This window comes from Acanthaster planci, linkage group LG05 (genome assembly GCF_054643075.1).
Source record: "Acanthaster planci isolate LZ-2023a linkage group LG05, COTS_SCS, whole genome shotgun sequence".
In the NCBI taxonomy this organism is placed as follows: domain Eukaryota; kingdom Metazoa; phylum Echinodermata; class Asteroidea; order Valvatida; family Acanthasteridae; genus Acanthaster; species Acanthaster planci.
Genome location: NC_141781.1, coordinates 6,317,051 through 6,337,111, shown reverse-complemented (window position 1 = coordinate 6,337,111; position 20,061 = coordinate 6,317,051). Strand labels below are relative to the sequence as shown.

At 40.8% G+C, this 20,061-nt stretch overlaps 2 protein-coding genes across 2 annotated transcripts in view; both read left to right on the top strand.

Moving 5' to 3' along the window:
* Positions 1-7,973, top strand: cfap53 (cilia and flagella associated protein 53). The gene is made up of 7 exons (XM_022252863.2): positions 1-498; positions 998-1,227; positions 1,882-2,055; positions 2,781-3,084; positions 4,184-4,402; positions 5,031-5,247; positions 5,855-7,973. The coding sequence occupies exons 1-7, from the start codon at positions 430-432 to the stop codon at positions 6,211-6,213; spliced, it is 1,572 nt and encodes a 523-aa protein (XP_022108555.2). The 5' UTR covers positions 1-429; the 3' UTR covers positions 6,214-7,973.
* Positions 7,974-8,941: 968 nt separating this feature from the next.
* LOC110987735 (phospholipid-transporting ATPase ID-like) overlaps positions 8,942-20,061 on the top strand; it is a 44,146-nt gene continuing 33,026 nt past the window's right edge. Inside the window, exons 1-2 of the mRNA XM_087136436.1 lie at positions 8,942-9,142; positions 19,353-19,535. Coding sequence (XP_086992562.1) covers positions 19,520-19,535 — 16 coding nt within the window. The 5' untranslated portion in view covers positions 8,942-9,142; positions 19,353-19,519. The remainder of the gene's footprint in view (positions 9,143-19,352; positions 19,536-20,061) is intronic.

Sequence of the window (20,061 nt, the reverse complement as noted above, 5' to 3'; positions counted from 1 at the left end):
AAGTTACCGGGTGTGCACGTACAGCGCAAGCAAAAGAGCAGTAGGCCTACATGTGAATCGTGCACCTTTGCCTGAAACCTTAGCTTCGATTGGCACAGTTCTTATACTAGATTTGTAGAATCTGCATTTTAAACAAATTCCATGGATTTCAATGCAGAATGAGAAGTCTTTACAATTTGTCCATTTTTGTGTTTGCAAGGTAGCTAAGCTTGTTTCAGTAGGCTTAATTTGTTGAAGTTAAATTTCCACTCTTCAGCGAGCGGTGACCGGTGATTTTGTTCCGCATATTCGAGCCCCGTCACGGTTTGGAAAATTCAGGGCTGGCGACGAATCGCCTAAACTTTACAACTTCAACGAAGTTTCTGAAGGGTACGAATTCAGTGTCGACGAGTTATCCACTGGAATCAACTGTCAACTCAAGGAGCCATCATGTTGGCAACACAGAAACCCCGCAGAACGAGAGAGTACACTGGCCCAACTCCACACTCTGTGGCAATTGTGAGTTTGTTTCATTATTACTAAATTAGGCTCAGCCCAAGGCCTATTTCCTCGATGGGAAACTTTGAGATGCTTGATCATGTTGATGGCGGCAAACATACATGTACCGGTCCTTTGTAGCAGTTCTGAGAATGTGCACATTTTTTGAGCGTGCATGGATAGGCCTAGTTCTGGGCACGCGCAATACTATGAAAACGGACAGGTAGGCCTTGGCCTATGTCTGCTGCCACCAGCCTCAAAAACATTGTGTTGGTGCAGCCTAACTAGATTTACAACACATTCGACACCGGTGTTGCCATAATTATTAGATAAATATAATGTAAAGGCTCCTGATAGGTAGGCCCTATCTTTTGCATACATGTAGCTCTTGTCACAAAAATAAAGAGAAAAACAGAATAAACCAATTAGGCCCTACTGTATAATGTCTTGTTTTATTTGTTGGTGTTTTTATTGTTCAGCTGTGGTAACCAACTCCATTCTGTAAACTCTCACATTTCAGAGAGCCAAGATGCCCAGCAAACTACCCCCAGACCATCTGATCTTGGAGAGAAGGCGCCATGACGACGCCCGAGAGGAGGCTGAGGCAGTGACAAAGTACAATGCCCTCTTCGACCTCAAGAATGACTGGGAGCGCATCACTGACCGGCGGATCCAGTTGAACACAGTTCAGAGGAAGGTGCGAGGTCTGATGCTGGAGCAAGAATTCACTCTGGAAGACCGTCGAGAAAGGTAGGCAGATCTAGCCCATTGAAATGATTTTATCTTTACATCACTCAGATTGGAAAAGAAATTGGAGGAGGGAAGGGCCTTGAACATAGTTTATAAGAATTTGTCTTTGTTTACACTTTAAAATACATGGACAACTGTTTGTTACTGTTGGTATGGAGTTGACTGCTCTGGATCTTGAAACAGGTTTTTTAAATTGCTTTTTCGATTTAGTACGTAGGCCTACAGGACTCTTGTTCTGCGTTGAATTTAAAATAATTGCTCTGGTTTTATGCCGTCATACATACTCCTAGCATAACTGTACAGGTCATCTAAAGATAATGAATGACCCACAGGGTGTATGAGGATGCCCAGGAACCCCTTTGGCAAAATCCTTGAAGTCTTGATAGATTGAACTGAATCCTTTCACAGTTTTGTTGGCCAGTGCAGCTCTGTATCAAAAAGACTCCTGAGAACAGTCTCCTGAAAATGTAGATTTTGTACCATTCACTGGTTTAATTCCTCCAAAAATTGTTTAAAGTACTTTTAAAAGATACGTTCATAGTCCTGTGGCCTCTGACCTTTCTGTTACCTGTTGCGGCTGCCAAATATCCCCTCCTCCCATTTCCAGACAAGCTCAGGTCTTGTAGTTAACTTGCCAGCATCGAATCGTTTCAGGCTGAGGCAGTTGCTGGCCGCAGAGGATGCCATGTACCTGGAGGAGATGGAGGCCAGCCAGGAGACCATGCTGGAGAGGCAGGCCAAGATGCGGGAGCGGGCCAAGTACCTGAAGGAGAAACGCGAGCAGGAGCGGCTGCAGATTGTCGCCGAGAAGCTGGACCAGAGATGGAGGTGAGGCTAGGTCCTTTTTCCTCAATGCATTTCTATAATGTGCACTGTCAGTGCCCCGGATACCAATTTATTTTTGCCAGTCCTGAAAACGACCTCTGGGAACAGCAACAATGAAAAGAGGCGTGGCTGATGTTTGAATGCTTGGGTGTGTCAAGCATGGCACGCATACAACACTCACCTCATGAGTGTATGGCTTGTGCACTCTCACACAACAGTGGAAGACTTGTTAGAGGTCAAACTGTGCTCAAAATCAATCTTTCCCACCTTCACTCTGCTAATGTCCCCGCTATGCCTGGTCAGTATCTGTTTTGACTCATAGGAAAATGTGAAGTTGCATATGAGAATTTGACATACGAGTGCTAGACAGGCCGTGCTGTTTCAAATACCAGTGTGTTTTTGATATATTGTTTTTGATATATAAATGATATTTTGGAGATTTATATTGTGTATTAATGTTTGAACTGAGACTGTTGAAATATCAAAAATTGAAATCCCTTTAAAGTTGGAGTTTGGCAAAAAGTATGTTTATTAATGAAATTTAAATTAATCTGTAATACATGTACATTTCAAACTGTACTGTCAGTTCTATTCCTAACTTCCCAGAATCTCAAAATTGATGTAAATCACCCTGTGTCAGTTTTTCTCCATCGATAGGTGAAGAAATTTTGCCAGGCTGTGACATAACACCACCACAAAATAATCACTCATCTTGATTTGTTTTCCAGGGAGGAATGCGAGGAGCTGCGGTCCACCATGACCCGCCGCCACATGGACGAAGTCTGCCTGGAACGGGGGGAGCAGCTGCGCATCAAGGCGGACATGGCCGAACAGAGCCGGACCGAGGAGGCCCTGTACGCCGACCTATGGCGGCAGGACATGCTGGCCAAGGCCGCCCGGGAGGAGCGGGAGGCCCAGGAGCGGCATGCCCGCAACCGAGAGACTCTGGAGACCCTGCAGAAGCAAAAGGCGGCCCTAGAGGCTAAGAAGCAGGACGCCAAGCGGCTCAAGGAGGAGGAAGGAAGACTTCTGGTAGGTTTCCTACCAACGCACCAAGAGAGTGCCAACCTCTAATACCTGAGAACAGAGGAGGTCCCTATAACGCAGGTTGTGCAACCTGTGTGGACTAAAGACCGGTCCACACAAACGTACTGACAAGAATATAATATAAAATCAGTGCTCTGCAATATGTGATTGCCGAGCTTTCGGTAACTTGAGTACCTTCTTCAGGGCAAGCAGATTCAGTTCATTGACAAGAATATAATATAAAATCAGTGAACCGAATCTGCTTTACCGGAAAAATGGCTGCCATGCAGAATCTACAGATTGTGCTCTAACATTTGTTGACCCTTGTGCAGTGATGATGTCAGTGGGAATAGTTTACAAATTTCGCCCCCATGTTGGAAAAAATGGGCTTTCACAAGAACAGTGGCTCCAATTTTATAAAGTTGGTGTCAGACTGACCTTAGGATATGTACGTAGGAAACTCTTGAAGGCCTGGCATGATAGGAGTATGTTTCCACAGTATCAGAAGAAATGCATCAGCTCAGTGAGGGTTAGGTAAAACATATGATGCAAGATATGGGGCGGAGAGAACCCCCCCCCACCTTTGTGTTGGTCATTGTTTGATCGGAATCTCAGGAATTCTTTACTGACTTCTGGGGGGGATGTGTTAGGTAACAATAGTCTAGAGTGTGTGTAGGGATTGGACATGGGGATGGGTACCTATCGGCCCCATATCGTCCACGGTGTCAGGTAAAATACCACTTGGTGTTCTGCATTCAGTTTCCCCAGCGGCAGTGAAAAATGAACACACGAGGGAGAATCCAAAGACTATAAATTCGAATAAGTCAGGATTTTCTTTCAAAGTTGTCCCCAAAGATATCACAACTTGATTGGCCTTGTTATTTGCTTTCAAATGAGGTATTTCATAATTATTTGGCAGGTGTTTTTGTGAGTTAATATTGCCTTCTTACTTGTTCCTCCTTAGGTAATGTATCCTCTTCTCTCGCTAAAATCCCTTAAATTAACGGCCATTCTTTTTCAAACTTGATGTTTTTGACGCTCGAAAAATCTGTTGGTCTAACAGAGTTTTCCCCTCACCTTGACCTGATCTCTCCGCTCGTCACAGGCAGAGGAGCGGGAACTGCGCAAGATGGAGGAGCAGCGGGCCCAGCAGGAGAAACTGGCAAAGCAGCAGCAGGCCCGGGAGGACATCGCCACCAACATCCGGCTCAAGACCAGGCGCCAAGCCAAAGAGATGCAGGAGGAACTGGCCCTGGACATGAACATCCTGGAGAAGCTGCTGAGCGACTCACGCAACGAGGCCATGGAGATTGCCCAGAGGAAGGTAAGGCCAAGCTTAAGGTAATACTACTGATTATTATTATTGTTATGATTAGTATGTAATTTTTTTAGTAATGAAACCAAAGATTCCTGGCAAGCATCCTGGGCACTGTAACTTGAAGAAGCCTGAGGAAACCTGTTGAGAGGAGACAGTGAGGAGCAGTTACAGTTTTAGAGGCGGGAGGAAAGCCTCAGAAGAATGTTTCATGTGAAATCCACAGAATCAGGTGGGGACTAAAAACCCAATCCACATGTAGACCAAGCTGGAAAATGAACCCAGGCTTTTGAGGTGAATAGCAAGGAAAGAACCACGCTACCAACCCGACCGTCCCATAACAATGAAGCATCAATGACGTGCACATCATTTGGCAATATTTGTCATTCAAAGGCACTGATTTAATATTGTTAGCCCTGCTTATCTCTGCAGCTCACAGCATCTGAACATTCCTGAAATGATTACAGCCCCCTCAGGAGTATGGTCAATGCTGCCAATTAAGCATCACAGCCCACACGAATACCTGTATATGTGATGCATTAATTGCAGGCCAGCTGTGCAGGAACTGCTCACCAGACAGGGTAATCATTGAAGAGGCAGTATAGATAAGGGGAAATGTTATCTTGTGTTATTGTAGAAAGAGCTTCGCGAAGAAGACCAGCGTTACCGCGCCTACCTCAAGCAGTCTGCTCTGGATGAGCAGGAGCGAGACCGCGAGATCGACAGGCTGGTGGACGCTGAGGTGCAGCGGCAGTGGCAGAAGAGGCTGGACGACTGGGCCAAGCAGCGGGAGGCTAGGAAACGGCTCATGGACAACGTGCTGGCCGTGCGCCGCCAACAGGTGGAGGAAAAATGTAAGACCCTCATTTGTGTAGTTGGTAAATTTCATCAGTGTCCATCCTGTGTAAGTGTGCAGTGGACGACGGAAAGGCTGGGCTGACTGCCTGGTTTTTGCCTTACATTAGGAATGTAGTGGTGAAGATTTAAAACAGTTTTTTTTCTTGCCTTGGTGTACATATATTTATTAAATTTTGAACTGCTAATTTCAAGTCAAGCCAAGTCAGTTCACAAAGAGGATCTACAAGAGAGGATCGAAGGGAATTTTCCCTTGTCTTAATTAAATTTAAGTTGCTTGTGGCTTGGCTTGATATTGGATGTGGTATCAACGTGATAACAACTCAAGCAACCAGTGCCCAATATCATGGCCCTGCTGGCAGTGATGTAGTCGAGACCTTAAAGCTTGAGACAGAGACCTGAGGACTGAGCCCGAGACCTCTGGGTCCAAAGTTGAGGCAGAGACCTTAGCTAGACGAAGTAGAATAGATAATAATGAAAAATATACATTTATTCCCCCAAAACCTGGTGTGAACAGCTCAGTGAATTTGGCCCTTGGAGGTCTCTGAATCATACCTAACAGTATACTTATTAGCATAAATATGTATATTTTTAAAAAACTTCCAGTGGCAGAAAATGCCAAGGCCCAGATCGAGCTCCAGAAAGAGCGGGAGTTGATGCAGGTGGCCATGGCTGAGCACCAGCGGCTGGAGGAGGAGAAGCTGGCCGCCATCCGGCGTGACAACCTGGCCTACCAGGACCACCTCCTGGGCCAGATGGACTTCACCCGCCGCCAGCACGAGGCCGAGAAGGACGAGGAGCACCTGGAGTACCTCCGGGGGCTGGAAGCCGAGGCCGAGTACCAGGCCAAGCTCAAGGAGGCCCTGGCCCGCCCTGTCATTGACAAGATGCACCCCATGAGGCGGGCCTATATGGCTCAGAAGTCGGCTGGCGGGAGGTCACAGGAAGACGAGCTTCCAATGTGAATATGTTGTTGATGCATGTACAAGCCTTGAATCCGCCCTCTTTTAAGAAAGTTTTAATACTGTATTTATGTATGCTAAGAAATTTGTACAGAAAGACATTCCTTGCATACCAGAGATGCCAGTTTCAGGTATAAGGCTTGTTTTAAGCTTTTTCATTTAAAATGTTGGACTACATGTAATTTCAGGCCTGAACAAGGTATGCTTAGGCTTCTCTAGCCTTATTTTTAGGCCCTAGATAAGAACCTGACTGGTACTCCTCGCACACTTCTTTCATTGTTCAGCATTCAAAAATGAATTTTTGGCTCTCTTCCCTGGGGACAGACTACTTCCAATTTGATAACCTGCCAGTTAGAAAAATATTTTGTAATTTTTTTTATCAAGTTTGCCTTCCAGATGGCCTCAGTTGCCATGATACCAATTGTGACTGCCATTCGTGTGAAATCATTCTTTTAGGAATTGCAAGAGGGCACTTTTTACAATTTGCAATCTCCAGATGGAGAGTCCGTCCATAAATATCTTTTTTGACCGGAGATAATGACGTCATGCACCACTGTGCTTTTCTTCTCATGCAAGTGTTCGGGACTGAACATTTTCAGATGTGCAAGGGTGGAATTATTTATTAAGAATCAAGTATAGTTCATGATTGAAAGACAAGCTTCATATGCTTCCCATGGAATGTGGTGCATTGTTACCGGAAATTAACATCCCACCAACGTCACATGATATACGTTCCCAGTAATAAATTGATTTATTGAATAAATTGAGTATTTCTCATAAGTGCCTTTGGCATAGAACCATGGTGCCTTGTACCTTGGGTCTTTTCTTAAAAAGCCAGAGCAAACAGAAAGATGAGCCTGTGAGGCCCACAACTGTTTTATGAACCCCTCCAAAAAATCAGAATTGAGACTAATAATTTGAACCAGGATCTGTGAGACAGGCAGCCTTGTACATTCATCCTGTCAGAGTTTGCTATGGCTTGTGTGTCTGTCAATATAGCTTATTTAGCACTAATTTGAAAAAAAAAAATGGGGGCTCACAGATTCTGGTTTCGAATGACACTATGAAATGTAACTATCAAATTGTAGTTCATTTTGAAAAATCGCGCTTAGCTTTGAGGAAACAACAGATGCTAATAGATCTAGAATTTATCTCAACGGTCACTTCCCATTTTAAAGTTGCTGACACATTTGCTTTGAAGCCGGGTGCATATTACAGCTCAACAATCTTCATTTCAGGTTGTTCAAGAGTGTGTTTTTATTAGAAAGGAAGTGTGTGTGATATTTTTGTAACAGTTTGCTGAGATGGATGTGAAGTCAGGTTCTTACTTTCAAATTTACTAATTATTGTCTGCATTGCTTCGCATCTAGCTGGATCAAAGTGGGCTGATGCACAGATGTCTGTCTTGTTCCCCTGAAAAATGAAATTTTTCAAAGAAGCAAAAGTAAATTGTCATTCTGGCCTGGTTAAGCTTAAGGATTCAAAAGGGGCATTTTCCTTTTTTTGTTAATAGATCCTTAGTTGTAAGGTTTTTTGTAAATAAAAGTTTGTAAATAGCTGCAGTACTTGTCATGCACGACCTATATTCCAAAAGTTGTATCTCGCTTTAATCTCAATGTGATGTTTGTTTTGTTTTTCAAAAATGTTGTATGAGTTCCATCCAGAAATTCAGGTCACGGAATTAATTTCAGATTTAATTAACAAGTGTTTCATTGTAAATACATTGGTGCTTTCAGTTCGGAATAAAAACCATGAAAACACAATGTCTCGCTCCTTTGTTTCATTTTGTTTCGTTTCAAGTGAGAGTACATGTAAATAAGTACAGTATACCTGAGCCCTTAAGTATTGGACCACTGCACTACTGACACAGATCTGGATCGATCTTAAAGAGTAACAGGCTTACAAGACATAAGAACAGAAATTTACATATATTAAAAACCAGCAAGACTACAAAACAGTCATATATATAAAGCTACCCCCAAATAGGTTATAGAAATGCATGTACATAAAACAAACCAGAAAAGAACTTTAAAAGGAATCAAAATACAATAACCAAAAAACGAAAAATGAATACGAACAAAACTGAGATAACAAAAATATTACAATGAAAAAGGATACAAATGTAAACAAAACTGCTTAAAAAAAATTAAGTACCCACAATAATTTCGAAAATATAAACAGAACAGACCCATAAGAGAAGTTCCAGATACTTTAAACATGATTCTACCTCCATGCTTTAAACATGTGGTAGGAACAACCCGTAAATCGGAAAAACACTGAAAAGCAAATGAGAAACAGTGCGAATAATAGAAACAGCAATTAATATAAAGAAAACCATACAAAATAATTTTAAAAGTGCCGCAACACGTCTGAGACAATATAGAAAACCGTTTAAAATAAATTATTGCTTTATGGCATCCTAGAATTCAAAGCGCCACAGCCAATGACAGCGCATGGTACATTATAGGTCGCTTTAAAGTTCTGATTGATTTTTCTTACTCCATGAAGCTCAGAAATGATAGATTACCAATTTGTTTATTTACACAGCTGTAAACAGCAACAAGATTCGATGACTGAAGAAAATAACACAATCGATTATTAGGCCCACCATTCAGTACCCCTGCACTTTCGTTGCCGTTCACCGACGTCACGCCCGTACCGTCCCAGCGCTTGCGACTCGCAGGGGCCAGGATCGTTTGACAACAAAACACAAAAGAGGGCTAGTGATTTAAATATTTAATGAATATGCACAAGTAGTTAAAATGGCGACTGTGGGTGTTGTCAATGATGCCTGTGCGAGTGCATGCCGCTGTGAGTACTTAAGGTTGGCTTTGTAGTTCTGTTGTTTATCAGTTCCAGCGGCCTCCGAAGGTGTAATGACTTTGTTGATAGCGTGAAGATATTTCCGGTCAGATAGCCACAGATTATTGGGGTAAGTATTTGTCGATAAACTAAAGATCCAGGATTTTGCGCGGATTTGCTGGAAAGGTGGCAGTACTAACCATGCTAACCATGGAGGAAGGAAACGACTATGGTGTTCTGAAGCGGACAAGTTCATGTACACTGTACATGCAGTATATGTAGGCCTAGTTCTACTACTTTGTGCAGAAGTTTGTCCGGCTGGTGCGCGTGCATGCAGTAGTGTAATATTCAGTTGAATCGTAAAGCTGAAATTGTGTCTTGGAATTGCGATTCCAACCATGCCAACTGGCAGTGGGACTCTGTTTCCACTTTTTTTCTTTTAAAATATCAAATAGGCCTAGGCCCTAGGCCTACCAAAAAAAAAAAAAGGCTAGGAAGTTTTGCCGCTACTGAGCTAGGCCTAGCTAACGTTATACTGTGCATCTTTCCTTTTTCCTTGTTCTCTGAGCTAAGGTGGAAAAGGACAACACACATCTGCATGAGGTCTAATATTAGCACATTTTGAAGCCAAAAGTGTTGGTTTTCCCAAATTTACCAAAGAGGAAGTAACCACATTGATTGGTTTATTGAATGGCTACATCAAAATGTCAAAATGTGTTACTTTGAGAAACTGCAACTACAGGAGAATGCTAGGCCTACATATATATCAGCACCCCTCCCCCTCAATCTATATAGTCCATTTTCTATGCATTCGTTTTTCAGTGAATGTTTTGCAGACGTGCACGCTATTGAACAGCCAGCGGTTGCTTGTATCGTTTTTGTGTGTTCAGAAGTTTTGCAAAAGACCCCAAAATGTTGGAAATTAATCCTCTAATCTTAGGTTATGTGTACTCATTTTTGGTAAATTTGCCGAGACACAAATACTAGAATTTGTGTCGTGAGTCCCCATCAAAAATTCAGAAGTCTTCATGTCATCTAACAGTTCGCCCTGTATTGTCTAGTATGTACTTTTAATGTGTCACATGATGTCGTTAAAATTTGTTGACTCAGTGAAGCACTTCAGGGGTGCAAATATGTGTAGGACCCTTCGCTTATATTTGAAGTTTCAACGTGTTAATTTTTGGTGTGTGTTGTCAAGTGAATGAATATGAATAAAGATTAGTGGTGGATCCATTTTAAGTGTTTGTTTCTCATATTTTTCCAGAAGAGAGCTAGATTGCTTGGGTTGACACTGGGTTGCCCATATTCATAAATAAATGTAATGGATGGGATATGCACCAACCTGATTAACGGGGAAGGGCATAGACATAAACCCAAGGGTGTGGCAGGGGTGTGGATGGGGTGTTCACTAACTTGTGCTGGTTGTTGCTGAGCATACAAAGAACATGGCATTGGGAGGGCCTACCGACAGATGTGCAGGACCCTGTGTATTCACACTCCATGAGTTAGACTTACACATAATATACCTTTCATAGGAATCTTGACAATCTTACTGTTAATATAATTCAGTGGACGAGTTGTGGGATAAAAAACCAGAGATCAAAACTCCCTTAGTGGAGAAATTACTCTGGAAAACCCTACAACTGAATTGTATTAAGCATAACATGCATAACAAAAAGAGAATGTAATCATCTGTCGGTATGCGGATGGCAATTCATGCCTACAAGACGCCTTGTATATCCTGCATTTACCTCTCACCACCATAACTCTCTGCGCAGCGATATTCTTAAGAACTAACTTTCGTATTATTTCACTGCCCCGTTCAACCGAAAATACATGTCATGGGGTGTACAGAAGAGGGGCAGACCACTCAAGGATATGGGGTGCCATATTTAGTGTTTGGGCTAGTGAGGACCGTCAAAACAAACAAGTAGATAAAAGGACACATTATGGATTTTACTCCTAATCAGTTATGCAAGGATGTTAAATAGTGACACACTGGGTAGCTTCATGTTATAAAAAGTAAAAATACTGTTCTTTCTTGAAATTTGTTTCCCAGTTGCTGATTTTAAAAAGTTATTCAAATGAACTGGAAATGACTACTGGAAGATTTGAAGTTTGAAGCTGTTTAAATTGCTTTAAAAATTCGAAGAATATGTGCTGTTACAATGCTTTTACTATGCCAAACACCAGACGGGTGTTCTAGGGTTGCGCTGAACCAAATAGAATCAAGAGCAACTCAGGTTGACCCATGGGTAAATGGTCCGTGGTTGTTGAGGGGTCTCCAACTGGTTAAATAGGAAACTGAACACAATAATTCTAAAAGTTATAAATACAAAAACTTAAGAAATAAAACAATATGAATATAAAAACATAACATTACAATGTAACATTAATAAAATAATTTCAATTAGAAATGAATAAAATAATTTAAATTTGTAAAGCTACGTATGGAAAACAAAATTGAAAATAGACTGAATTGAGCATCTTAAATTACTTTGTACATGTACAAAGAAACAGGTTCTAGCAAGGCAATAGAAAACAATGGGAAACAAAATACATATACGTACAGTAGAACCTTAAAAAAATTTCACAAAATAAACATTTCCAAAAGGTGTTTGTAAAAGTTGAATTTCAAGAAATAAAAGGTAAAAAAAAACTTTCTTTAGGTCAAACCTCCATCCTGTCTGTGGCATGGAGGTTTTAATCACATCGTCAAAATTCAGAATGAAAAAAGTTGGCAGTCATTGAACACAAAAGAGAAAAGCTGCTATTCCCCATTGGTCGATCCATGTTATTCAACACGAAACTCAACACATTTTGAGAGTACCGGGTGTTCGATTTTTTGGTAAGGCAAAATGTTTTGTAACTTTTGCTGATTCATGAAGTGCATTTTGCTAAGAAATAATCTAATAAGGTAAATAAAGCAATTTTTCACTGGAAGCTGGAATTTGATGTTAACTGGGTAAATGCTTGCAACGTAGCTAACACCCATTTCAGACAGGTTTTCTAGGGTCACGCCAAACCAAATAGAATCAAGAGCAACTCCAGTTGACCCAACTGAATTTTGGTTTCATACAGATGAACTTAATACATGTACATACATTTGCATTGGGTTCAGGCCATGAAAAGATTGAAGTCTGAAACCAAGTTGCTCTGGTGTCCTTCCGAGTGCCTTATAGTGTCTATCTTTCACCTGGTAGCATGCCTGGTCACTCCTGCAGGTACATGTAATTGTTTCAGATGTTGAACTTTCGCCACACTTAATTCAAAATTTGCTTTTAATTTGGTTTGGCGTAACTCTGGAACGCCTGTCTGAAACGGGTGTAACACTTTACAAAGGCTGCCACTGCCTCCCTACAAATTTAGGGGTCCGTTTTCTTTCATGACCCTGTCACATCTGTCGCATGATTTTGTAAGTTCAGAACACATTTTTTTACATGTAATTTCCAAGAGTGATAAATTTATGCAAATTACTTGCCAAACAAATAGTAATAGTTTGAAATCAATTCCGGTGATATTTCCATGTAAAATAATAAAGGCCAGATGTAACAGGGACACCAAAATGTCACACTTTTGGACCCCTAATTTCTGGAATTACCCACATGTACTGTATATGTACATGTACATCAACCGACAATGCACATTATGTGCATATATGTATTTGCAAGATGTATGAATGCACTGAATCAATTATTCAGTTGGCAAAGAGATAATCATCACATTACTGTCATAGTCACAGTCAGTCACCAGCAGCATCTTCAAAGACCTATGGCCTGAGGCTTAACCCAAGTACATAATCTGAGGAAGGACGCAGAAGGAGTTACAACTCTGGTAAGTCAAAGTGCTCAATGATCATCGCCGCCCGGTCAGATGAACACTAGTAAATATTCCAAAAATGCCTGATTACTGCCTGCGGCTTAGCCGGACAAGTGGGGCCAGTAATATCTAGCAATATTTGTGGTGTTTTCTTTGCAATTACATGTAACTACAACTTCTCGCAGTAACCAGGAAATAGAAAGAAAAAATATCTAACATTAGATTTACTTTCGCTGTCGTGAATAATTAGTTTGATTTGCTCCATTTCTTTACCCAGGGTATGCCCAAACAGTTACAAACTAGTTTCCATTGGGGCCCTTCGATCATTACAAATGAATAAAATTGTTAGAAACTCACGACGAAAAGTAAAATTGACAAATATGGCAAACATTAATGTTTACAAATACAGACCACTAAAGTATCATACACGTGAACATTTAAATAAGGCATTCATTGAATACTGATCACAGGATGGGCAAAAACCCCGCAAAAAAAAAAAAAAATGGGAAAAAAGAACACAGGGAAATTCCTGATCCGGCTCCAATGAACATTGACAACCAAGTTAACAACTCCATAGATCAGCGTTTGGGACTACACGGCACTGGTCATGGCTTTCCATAGTTCTGATTTGATTGTCCCTAAGGAGTCTATACTTCTGAGTTGCTCTGGCAAATTGTTCCATATTTTTGCACCTTTCACCGCAAAACTTTGAGTGTAGCATTCTTTTTTTGGCTAAAGAGACTTTAAGTGCCTTGTTAACTGAGTATCTTGTTTCACGAATCTGTGTGAATGGCATAAACAGATTTATCACATACATGTACATAGGAGCCAATTTGTTTAGACATTTAAAAACAAGAAAAGTTTTTTCAGATCTAACTTTCACATTTCCATTTTCCGTGCAATTTTGTAATTTTATTTGTCACTCCAAAACATCAGTTTCTAAGTCTTTGTACCAATTTAACTAAGATTGTCTAACAACATGTTGGCCACCACAGGAAAGATAAGTTCACGAAAAACAAAATGCACTGTTTCATCACAAGGAGTGATCATGAGATTTCATAAAGTACCTTTTGGTATCAATTCCGTAATAAAATTATTCAAAGAAAACAAATCTTATAAACAACTGGGTGTTTATTCCCAAAATAAGTCCTGAAGAGAGCGTTTGTAATAACTGGACATGAACACTTCTGGTACACAGCCTAATAACAGCAACTGCGCAAGCATTAAATGTGATGTTGTCGGATCATACCAAGCACCAACGATGGCATGAATATTCAACTTCCTATACTGCAGTACACAACATTTTAAGGATGCAGATTACCAGCGAAAAATTGCAGCGATGATCATGGGGTACAAAGGGGGTTTATGGTTCTGAAGAAGGTGGTGCATGGCAAGCAGTCGCTGCGCTGTGACTATGGAAATACCGGGCTTGCCAGAAAGCGGTAATTGGCCAGATGTTATAGCCCGGGCAGTTCAACTTCGAACTCCTTCTGTGTCCCTTCCTCCATGGTACATGTACATGTAGGTACTTTTTTGTGACACTTCAAGAGATGCATGGTGGTGCAGAACGATAGAGCTGGCAATCCCTCTCCAAAAAGGCTTTTCTGCTGAGCTGGCTTAGAAATTATGTACCAGTTCATCCGATCATTCGAATGATTCATTCGATCAGGGATTGCTTTGATTTATTTTTCAGACAGCGATGTGATGTTTAAAAAAAATGAGGTCAGCGAACTGACAAAATGAAATCGTATTTAGGATTCATGTACATGGATTTTGCATCCGCACTGTTTCTAATGGTGCCTGTGATACTCCTGGTGAAGAGAGGTGGTCTCGTGGACATTATGGGAGGTAAAGTGACTTGCCCAAAGATTCAACATGTACCAGAAATCAAGCTGCTGGATTATAGCCCCTGACACTGGGATCACCTTATGAACCTTGATCACTAGACCACACCCCTCAGTATACATGTACATGTATGTAGGGACAGATGGGTCCTGCTAAACATCATTGGGGGGGAGGGGCTTTCAAGTCAACAGGGCTGGGCATCACCTTATACCATGTTGTGCTGTTGACGGTGCATACAGTACATTGTACATGTACCTCAAATATGTCTGATTATAGAGTAGGGAAATGTTTCTGATGAAGCCTTTGCTGATTGGAAATATGCTTAGAGTAACTGTGAACTCGTTCAATATTATGAGTACGTACAATGTACGTTGATTTTGTATTATTTATGTCAAGATGATACATGTGCATTCATAGTGCCTGCACATGTTGAATGGGGCAGAAATTTATACACTGCACTGAAAATGAACTTTGAACCAAAGAATAGAAAAACTCAGTGTTCCCAGTGTTTGAACAGTGCATTGAATCATCCACCTTACTTACTGTATTTGGCATTTGATTTTTTAGTGTAGTCACTGAGTCATTGGATGGTGTGGCCAGTGCACAGTGTGCTTTCCGGCTCATGTGTGAGAAATAAAGCTGGCGACTCGGGAAAGCGGACCTGTGCCATTACAATCATGTACATGATGTACACTGCAACAGCAAACGTTTCTAATCATGATGGAATGCGCCCACATGCCTTACAGATTACATATAGTTTCTGAAATTACAGGGAAGTGCTCGCTTGAGACAGGGCGGTGAGGCAGCGTGCTCATCAGGGCCATCATTCGATCAAACGTAGCAGGTGCATTGGGACTGTTGATTGATTTTGCAGTTTAAAATGAATTGAATGTTATGATTGGATGTACACGTACACGTAGAGTGTTTTGAGTCATCTTGTAATTTTTGGAACTTTTGGCATATGCCCAGACTGTTTGGCCATATGGTTTATCATCTACATGCAGGTGAACTGTCTTTTTTATTTAGTGAGGTTGACAGTAAATAATACTATGTGCGTATACTAAAAGGTGCAGTCCATTTGTCCCTTGTGCATTACGTTTTAGGCAACAAAAGTGCCAACAATCTTCCTACGAGTACATGCACTTTATGAAGTTTGAGCTCAGTCAATGCTGTATATGCATACTCTGAGAAAAACAGTAGTCTAGGATTTCAGAGTCCAATCAGAAGTTGCAGAGTCATGTTTTGAATTGTGCCCAACTTAAGCGTCTCGGATCTGCTTTAATTCAGCCAATTACAACTTAACGATGTTGTGCACTGAACAGCCAAATTACATGTACATGTATGTGTGCATTGTGTCAACACTTTGCTGAATTATTAAAGACAAACTACAATGGCATTTTGGTTGGAAATTGCCTTCTGTCATCGCTTTCTTCAAAATGACAGCTTGCAAGAAAGAATTATTCCACAGGGAGCTTAGTCCCATGACTATCTTTAATCCAAGTACATATGTACATGTACATATACTTTTCAGGTATATTTTCGTCAGTAAATGTGGGATACCTGCTGAATCTATATGCACATATGTTAATAGTACAGTGTACATGTTCATGTACCGATACAACCTAGGGGTATAAATTCTCCATGTACATGTACATGTACAGTACTTTCATCACCTACAGTGACCTAAATAGTGGAGCAGTGGAGTGATGTCCGCAACCCTTCACCTTCACCCTTACACTGAACTCACTGGGCCATGAAATTGTTAAAGCTTACATTAAGCATGGGATGGCATGGTTGGTCTGAGCAGTGGGATAGACAGCATCATGCTGGAGCAAATGGAAATTATCGCATTCAGCTGGATTTGTTTTGTTTTGAAATATTAAATTTACACGTTCATGTATGTTTGTTTCCATAAATGTGAGTCGTAGCTTTTAAAACCTGGTAAGGCTGGAAATGCCTTCCCTTTCCCCTTAAGTACTAACACCACTCAAAAAAGTTGTGGACCACTTTTTACTTTGTGTATACTTTTTTATATGAGATACATGTATTTTCCTGCTGAACATGTGCATTTGATGTTTTGAAACATTTTTTAAACATTTTTTTATTCCAATGAGAATACCATCTACACAAAAAAGGAAAAGATCTACACTCCACTTATTGCTTTGAAAAAACTTACAAGTTAAGAAAAAAGTGGTCCTTAACCTGTTTTGAGTAGTCGAATTATGTATGAACCACTGGAAAAAATGAACTGATTTCATTTTGAAATGAATAGAAAAAACCTTGTGGGTTTTGGTGAAATGCATGTACATGTACATCTAGGCTCAGGGCTCAACCTTAACGCTAGCCCGGCGTACAATGGCTAGTAAAAACGGCTGCGGGCTAGTAAAAACCCCTTCCCAACTTGCCCAGTGGGCTAGTTAAAATATGTACACGTTTACACCTTGAATCCTGTATTGTGTGCTGGAACAGTGTATGTGTACATTGTACCTAGTACCTATCATCAATGCATCAACGATAGTTACTCCAGTAGTCAGTGACCCCTATACATGACCAATATAATTAACATACAATTTGTACTGGGAACCAGATACCAAAAACCGATACTCCATCCATAGCCTGATACAATCCGGTTCGTAAGTGACTTCGTTGTACCCCTGATTGAAGCCTCACACTGGACAATCATGCCTGGTGAATGAGTAGGGAACAAGAACCAGTCTACCCACAAACCGCTATCTCTTTTTTTTTTCATCTCCTTTATCATTTCTCAAGGCATAAACAAATACGGAACATGAGACAACAATACACAACTGCAATGGCAACAGCCTTGATGGATTACCAAATGCGAACTTAATCACAATCGAGTGGATCTCCAAATGTTACCATGTTACAAAAATGGTGTAAATATTGGATCTTTAAAAATATGTACAACTAAACCAACGTGATAGCGGTTGATAGAAACGTCTTGGTGGACCAAGACTAATGTTGTGACAGCGAAGAGGAAGAATATCCGGACTCCACTACCAGCGACGGTGATTTCTAGCCAACCATGAACAACAGTCAACAACGTTCTTAAGTCAAAAACCTGCTTTAATTGTTATTTTTTTTCCACACATTTCATGGGCTAGTAAAAATCTCTGCGGGCTAGTAAAAATCACAATTTACTAGCCCGGCGGGCTACTGTTGGGAAAAAATAAAGGGCAAGCCCTGAATCTAGGACAGGGGTTAAAGATCTGCGTTTCTGAACAGGTGTGTTACTACAAGAACAACCTACACGTATGTATGTTTACAATTGGGAAACACTGAATCATCTTTGTGCAAACATGCACATGTATAGTTGTACTGGTACCTGTGTTCTCACGCCTTTATCTATGAAAAATTGAGGTTACTCTGGGTACAGTGCACTGCCTATATATTGATGGTATTTTTGAGTTTTAGTGCACCATACTGCAGGTGCTATTTATTAGCCTCGGGGGAAGATCAGTGAACCGTTGACAAGTTTGCCACAAACAGGTATCAATATTTGAAGTGGTTTGCCACCAGAGACACATGCGTGAAGTTTTGTGTCCATTTAACATGCCAGTTTGAATCCAGTTTTAATTAAAAACCCCTATTACTGTGACCATTTTCCCTTCTCGTCAGTTTTAAATTCTAAGGGAGAATGTGGCATGGTTTGGGGCGAGGAGATGTAAGAAAAAACAGGTTTTGGCAAGAATGAATTAACTACTAATTGAAAACTATTCAAATTGTGTTCAACAGACTTCACCGAACTATTCTGGGCCAAAATTCTGTGTGTATTTTCCCCAATAAAACAGTCAACAGTCTGCACATCAGTGTAATCGTTTTAGTAGCCCTGGTTTGAATGAAGCTATACAATGTATGTGAATAATTAAATGCAAGTCACAAGAAATCATGCATGAAAGATCGTCTGCTCAAGCAATATTCATTAGTATTTAAGTGTGTAGGAAGGGCCAATTAACTCCGCAGAGTGAAGTTACAAGTTACAGGTACGGTAGATGCATACAGTGAAGCACCCTGTCATACTCACTGGCGCAGGGAACAATTTTACCATTATGGTGTATTGGCATTTATTAACATGAAGACATAGAAGAATTGCGCCTGATTTATGGGAGATTTGTGCCATTGCAGTATGTACATTTGTAACTTGATATGATATGACTCAGGCCACAGATGGTGTGTGAACTGCACAGCTTTTTCTTTGAAAGCAGTCCTGCTGGTACGTGTACATACGTACCTACCGGTAAGATGCGAGGAGTGTGGGCGGAGTTTGAAGTGTAGCCGCTGTTAACTTTTCGTAGACACAATTTTTCTGCAACTTTGTATTCTCCTTCAGTGTGTGAAAACTCCTATATGTTCCTGTTTGCATGCATTGAAATTGTGAAAAGTGCACTATTTCAAAGTTTTAAACTTATCCTTGCTTTCCTGAACAACTGAGGGCGCTGTTGCCAGCACTGTGTGCATGTAGGTATGCCCTGCTGGTACATACCGTACACGCATGTACAAGTACTAGGTACCAGAGTCGACAAAAGTTAAAAATAAAGTGAACTGAGACACAAAGGTCCATTTCAAGGGGTAGTATTAAAAAGAAACTGATTGCAGCTAAAGCTCATCCACTTATCACTCGTCTTTGAGTATTTTCTACTTATTCTCTGTTGCAGAGTTCTCTGTGGATTTTTGCGTGGATGAAAGCCTCAGAGACTAGTTGATTTCATTTGGAGGTGGATGCTCGGTGTTGAACATTCGGTGGTTGCATCTTTTTGACAGTGGAGTCTCTGCAGGTTTTTAGTTGATGGTGTACACCTGGTGAAGGGGCTTAACTGTCACCATGGGACGTCCATTAGGTATGTAAATTTGTCAGAATAAAATGTTCAGAAATGAGTACATGTGTAGTCAGTCCACATAAAAGAAAACCAAGGTTTGTTTTCCCATTATCATGGCCTTATAGCATTGTAATATGAAATGATATTAAAGTTTTTCTGTGTTATATTCTGTGAAATATTTTGGTTTGGCCATAGACTGTATTTGTCCTAATATAGCGAGGCGGCCTGGTAACATTCATTTGTACCTGTGTACAGTACATTCGCCACTAGGAATTTGGCAAAGTAATTAATGCTACGGTACCTCTGTGAGAAAATTCCATTTAATGTTAAGTTCAAAACATTCAAATGTACGGTACTGAACTGCAGTATATTCCATACATGTACTGGTACTATACATCTGGCCAAATATGGGTATTAGAATGACCACTTCGGGAAATAGGACCACACTTTTCCTGATCAAGTGTGTGACATCTTTAACCCTAACAGCCCTCAATCCTTCACTTGCTGGAGGATTGAGGACTGTTAAGGTTAATCTTGATTTTTGCAA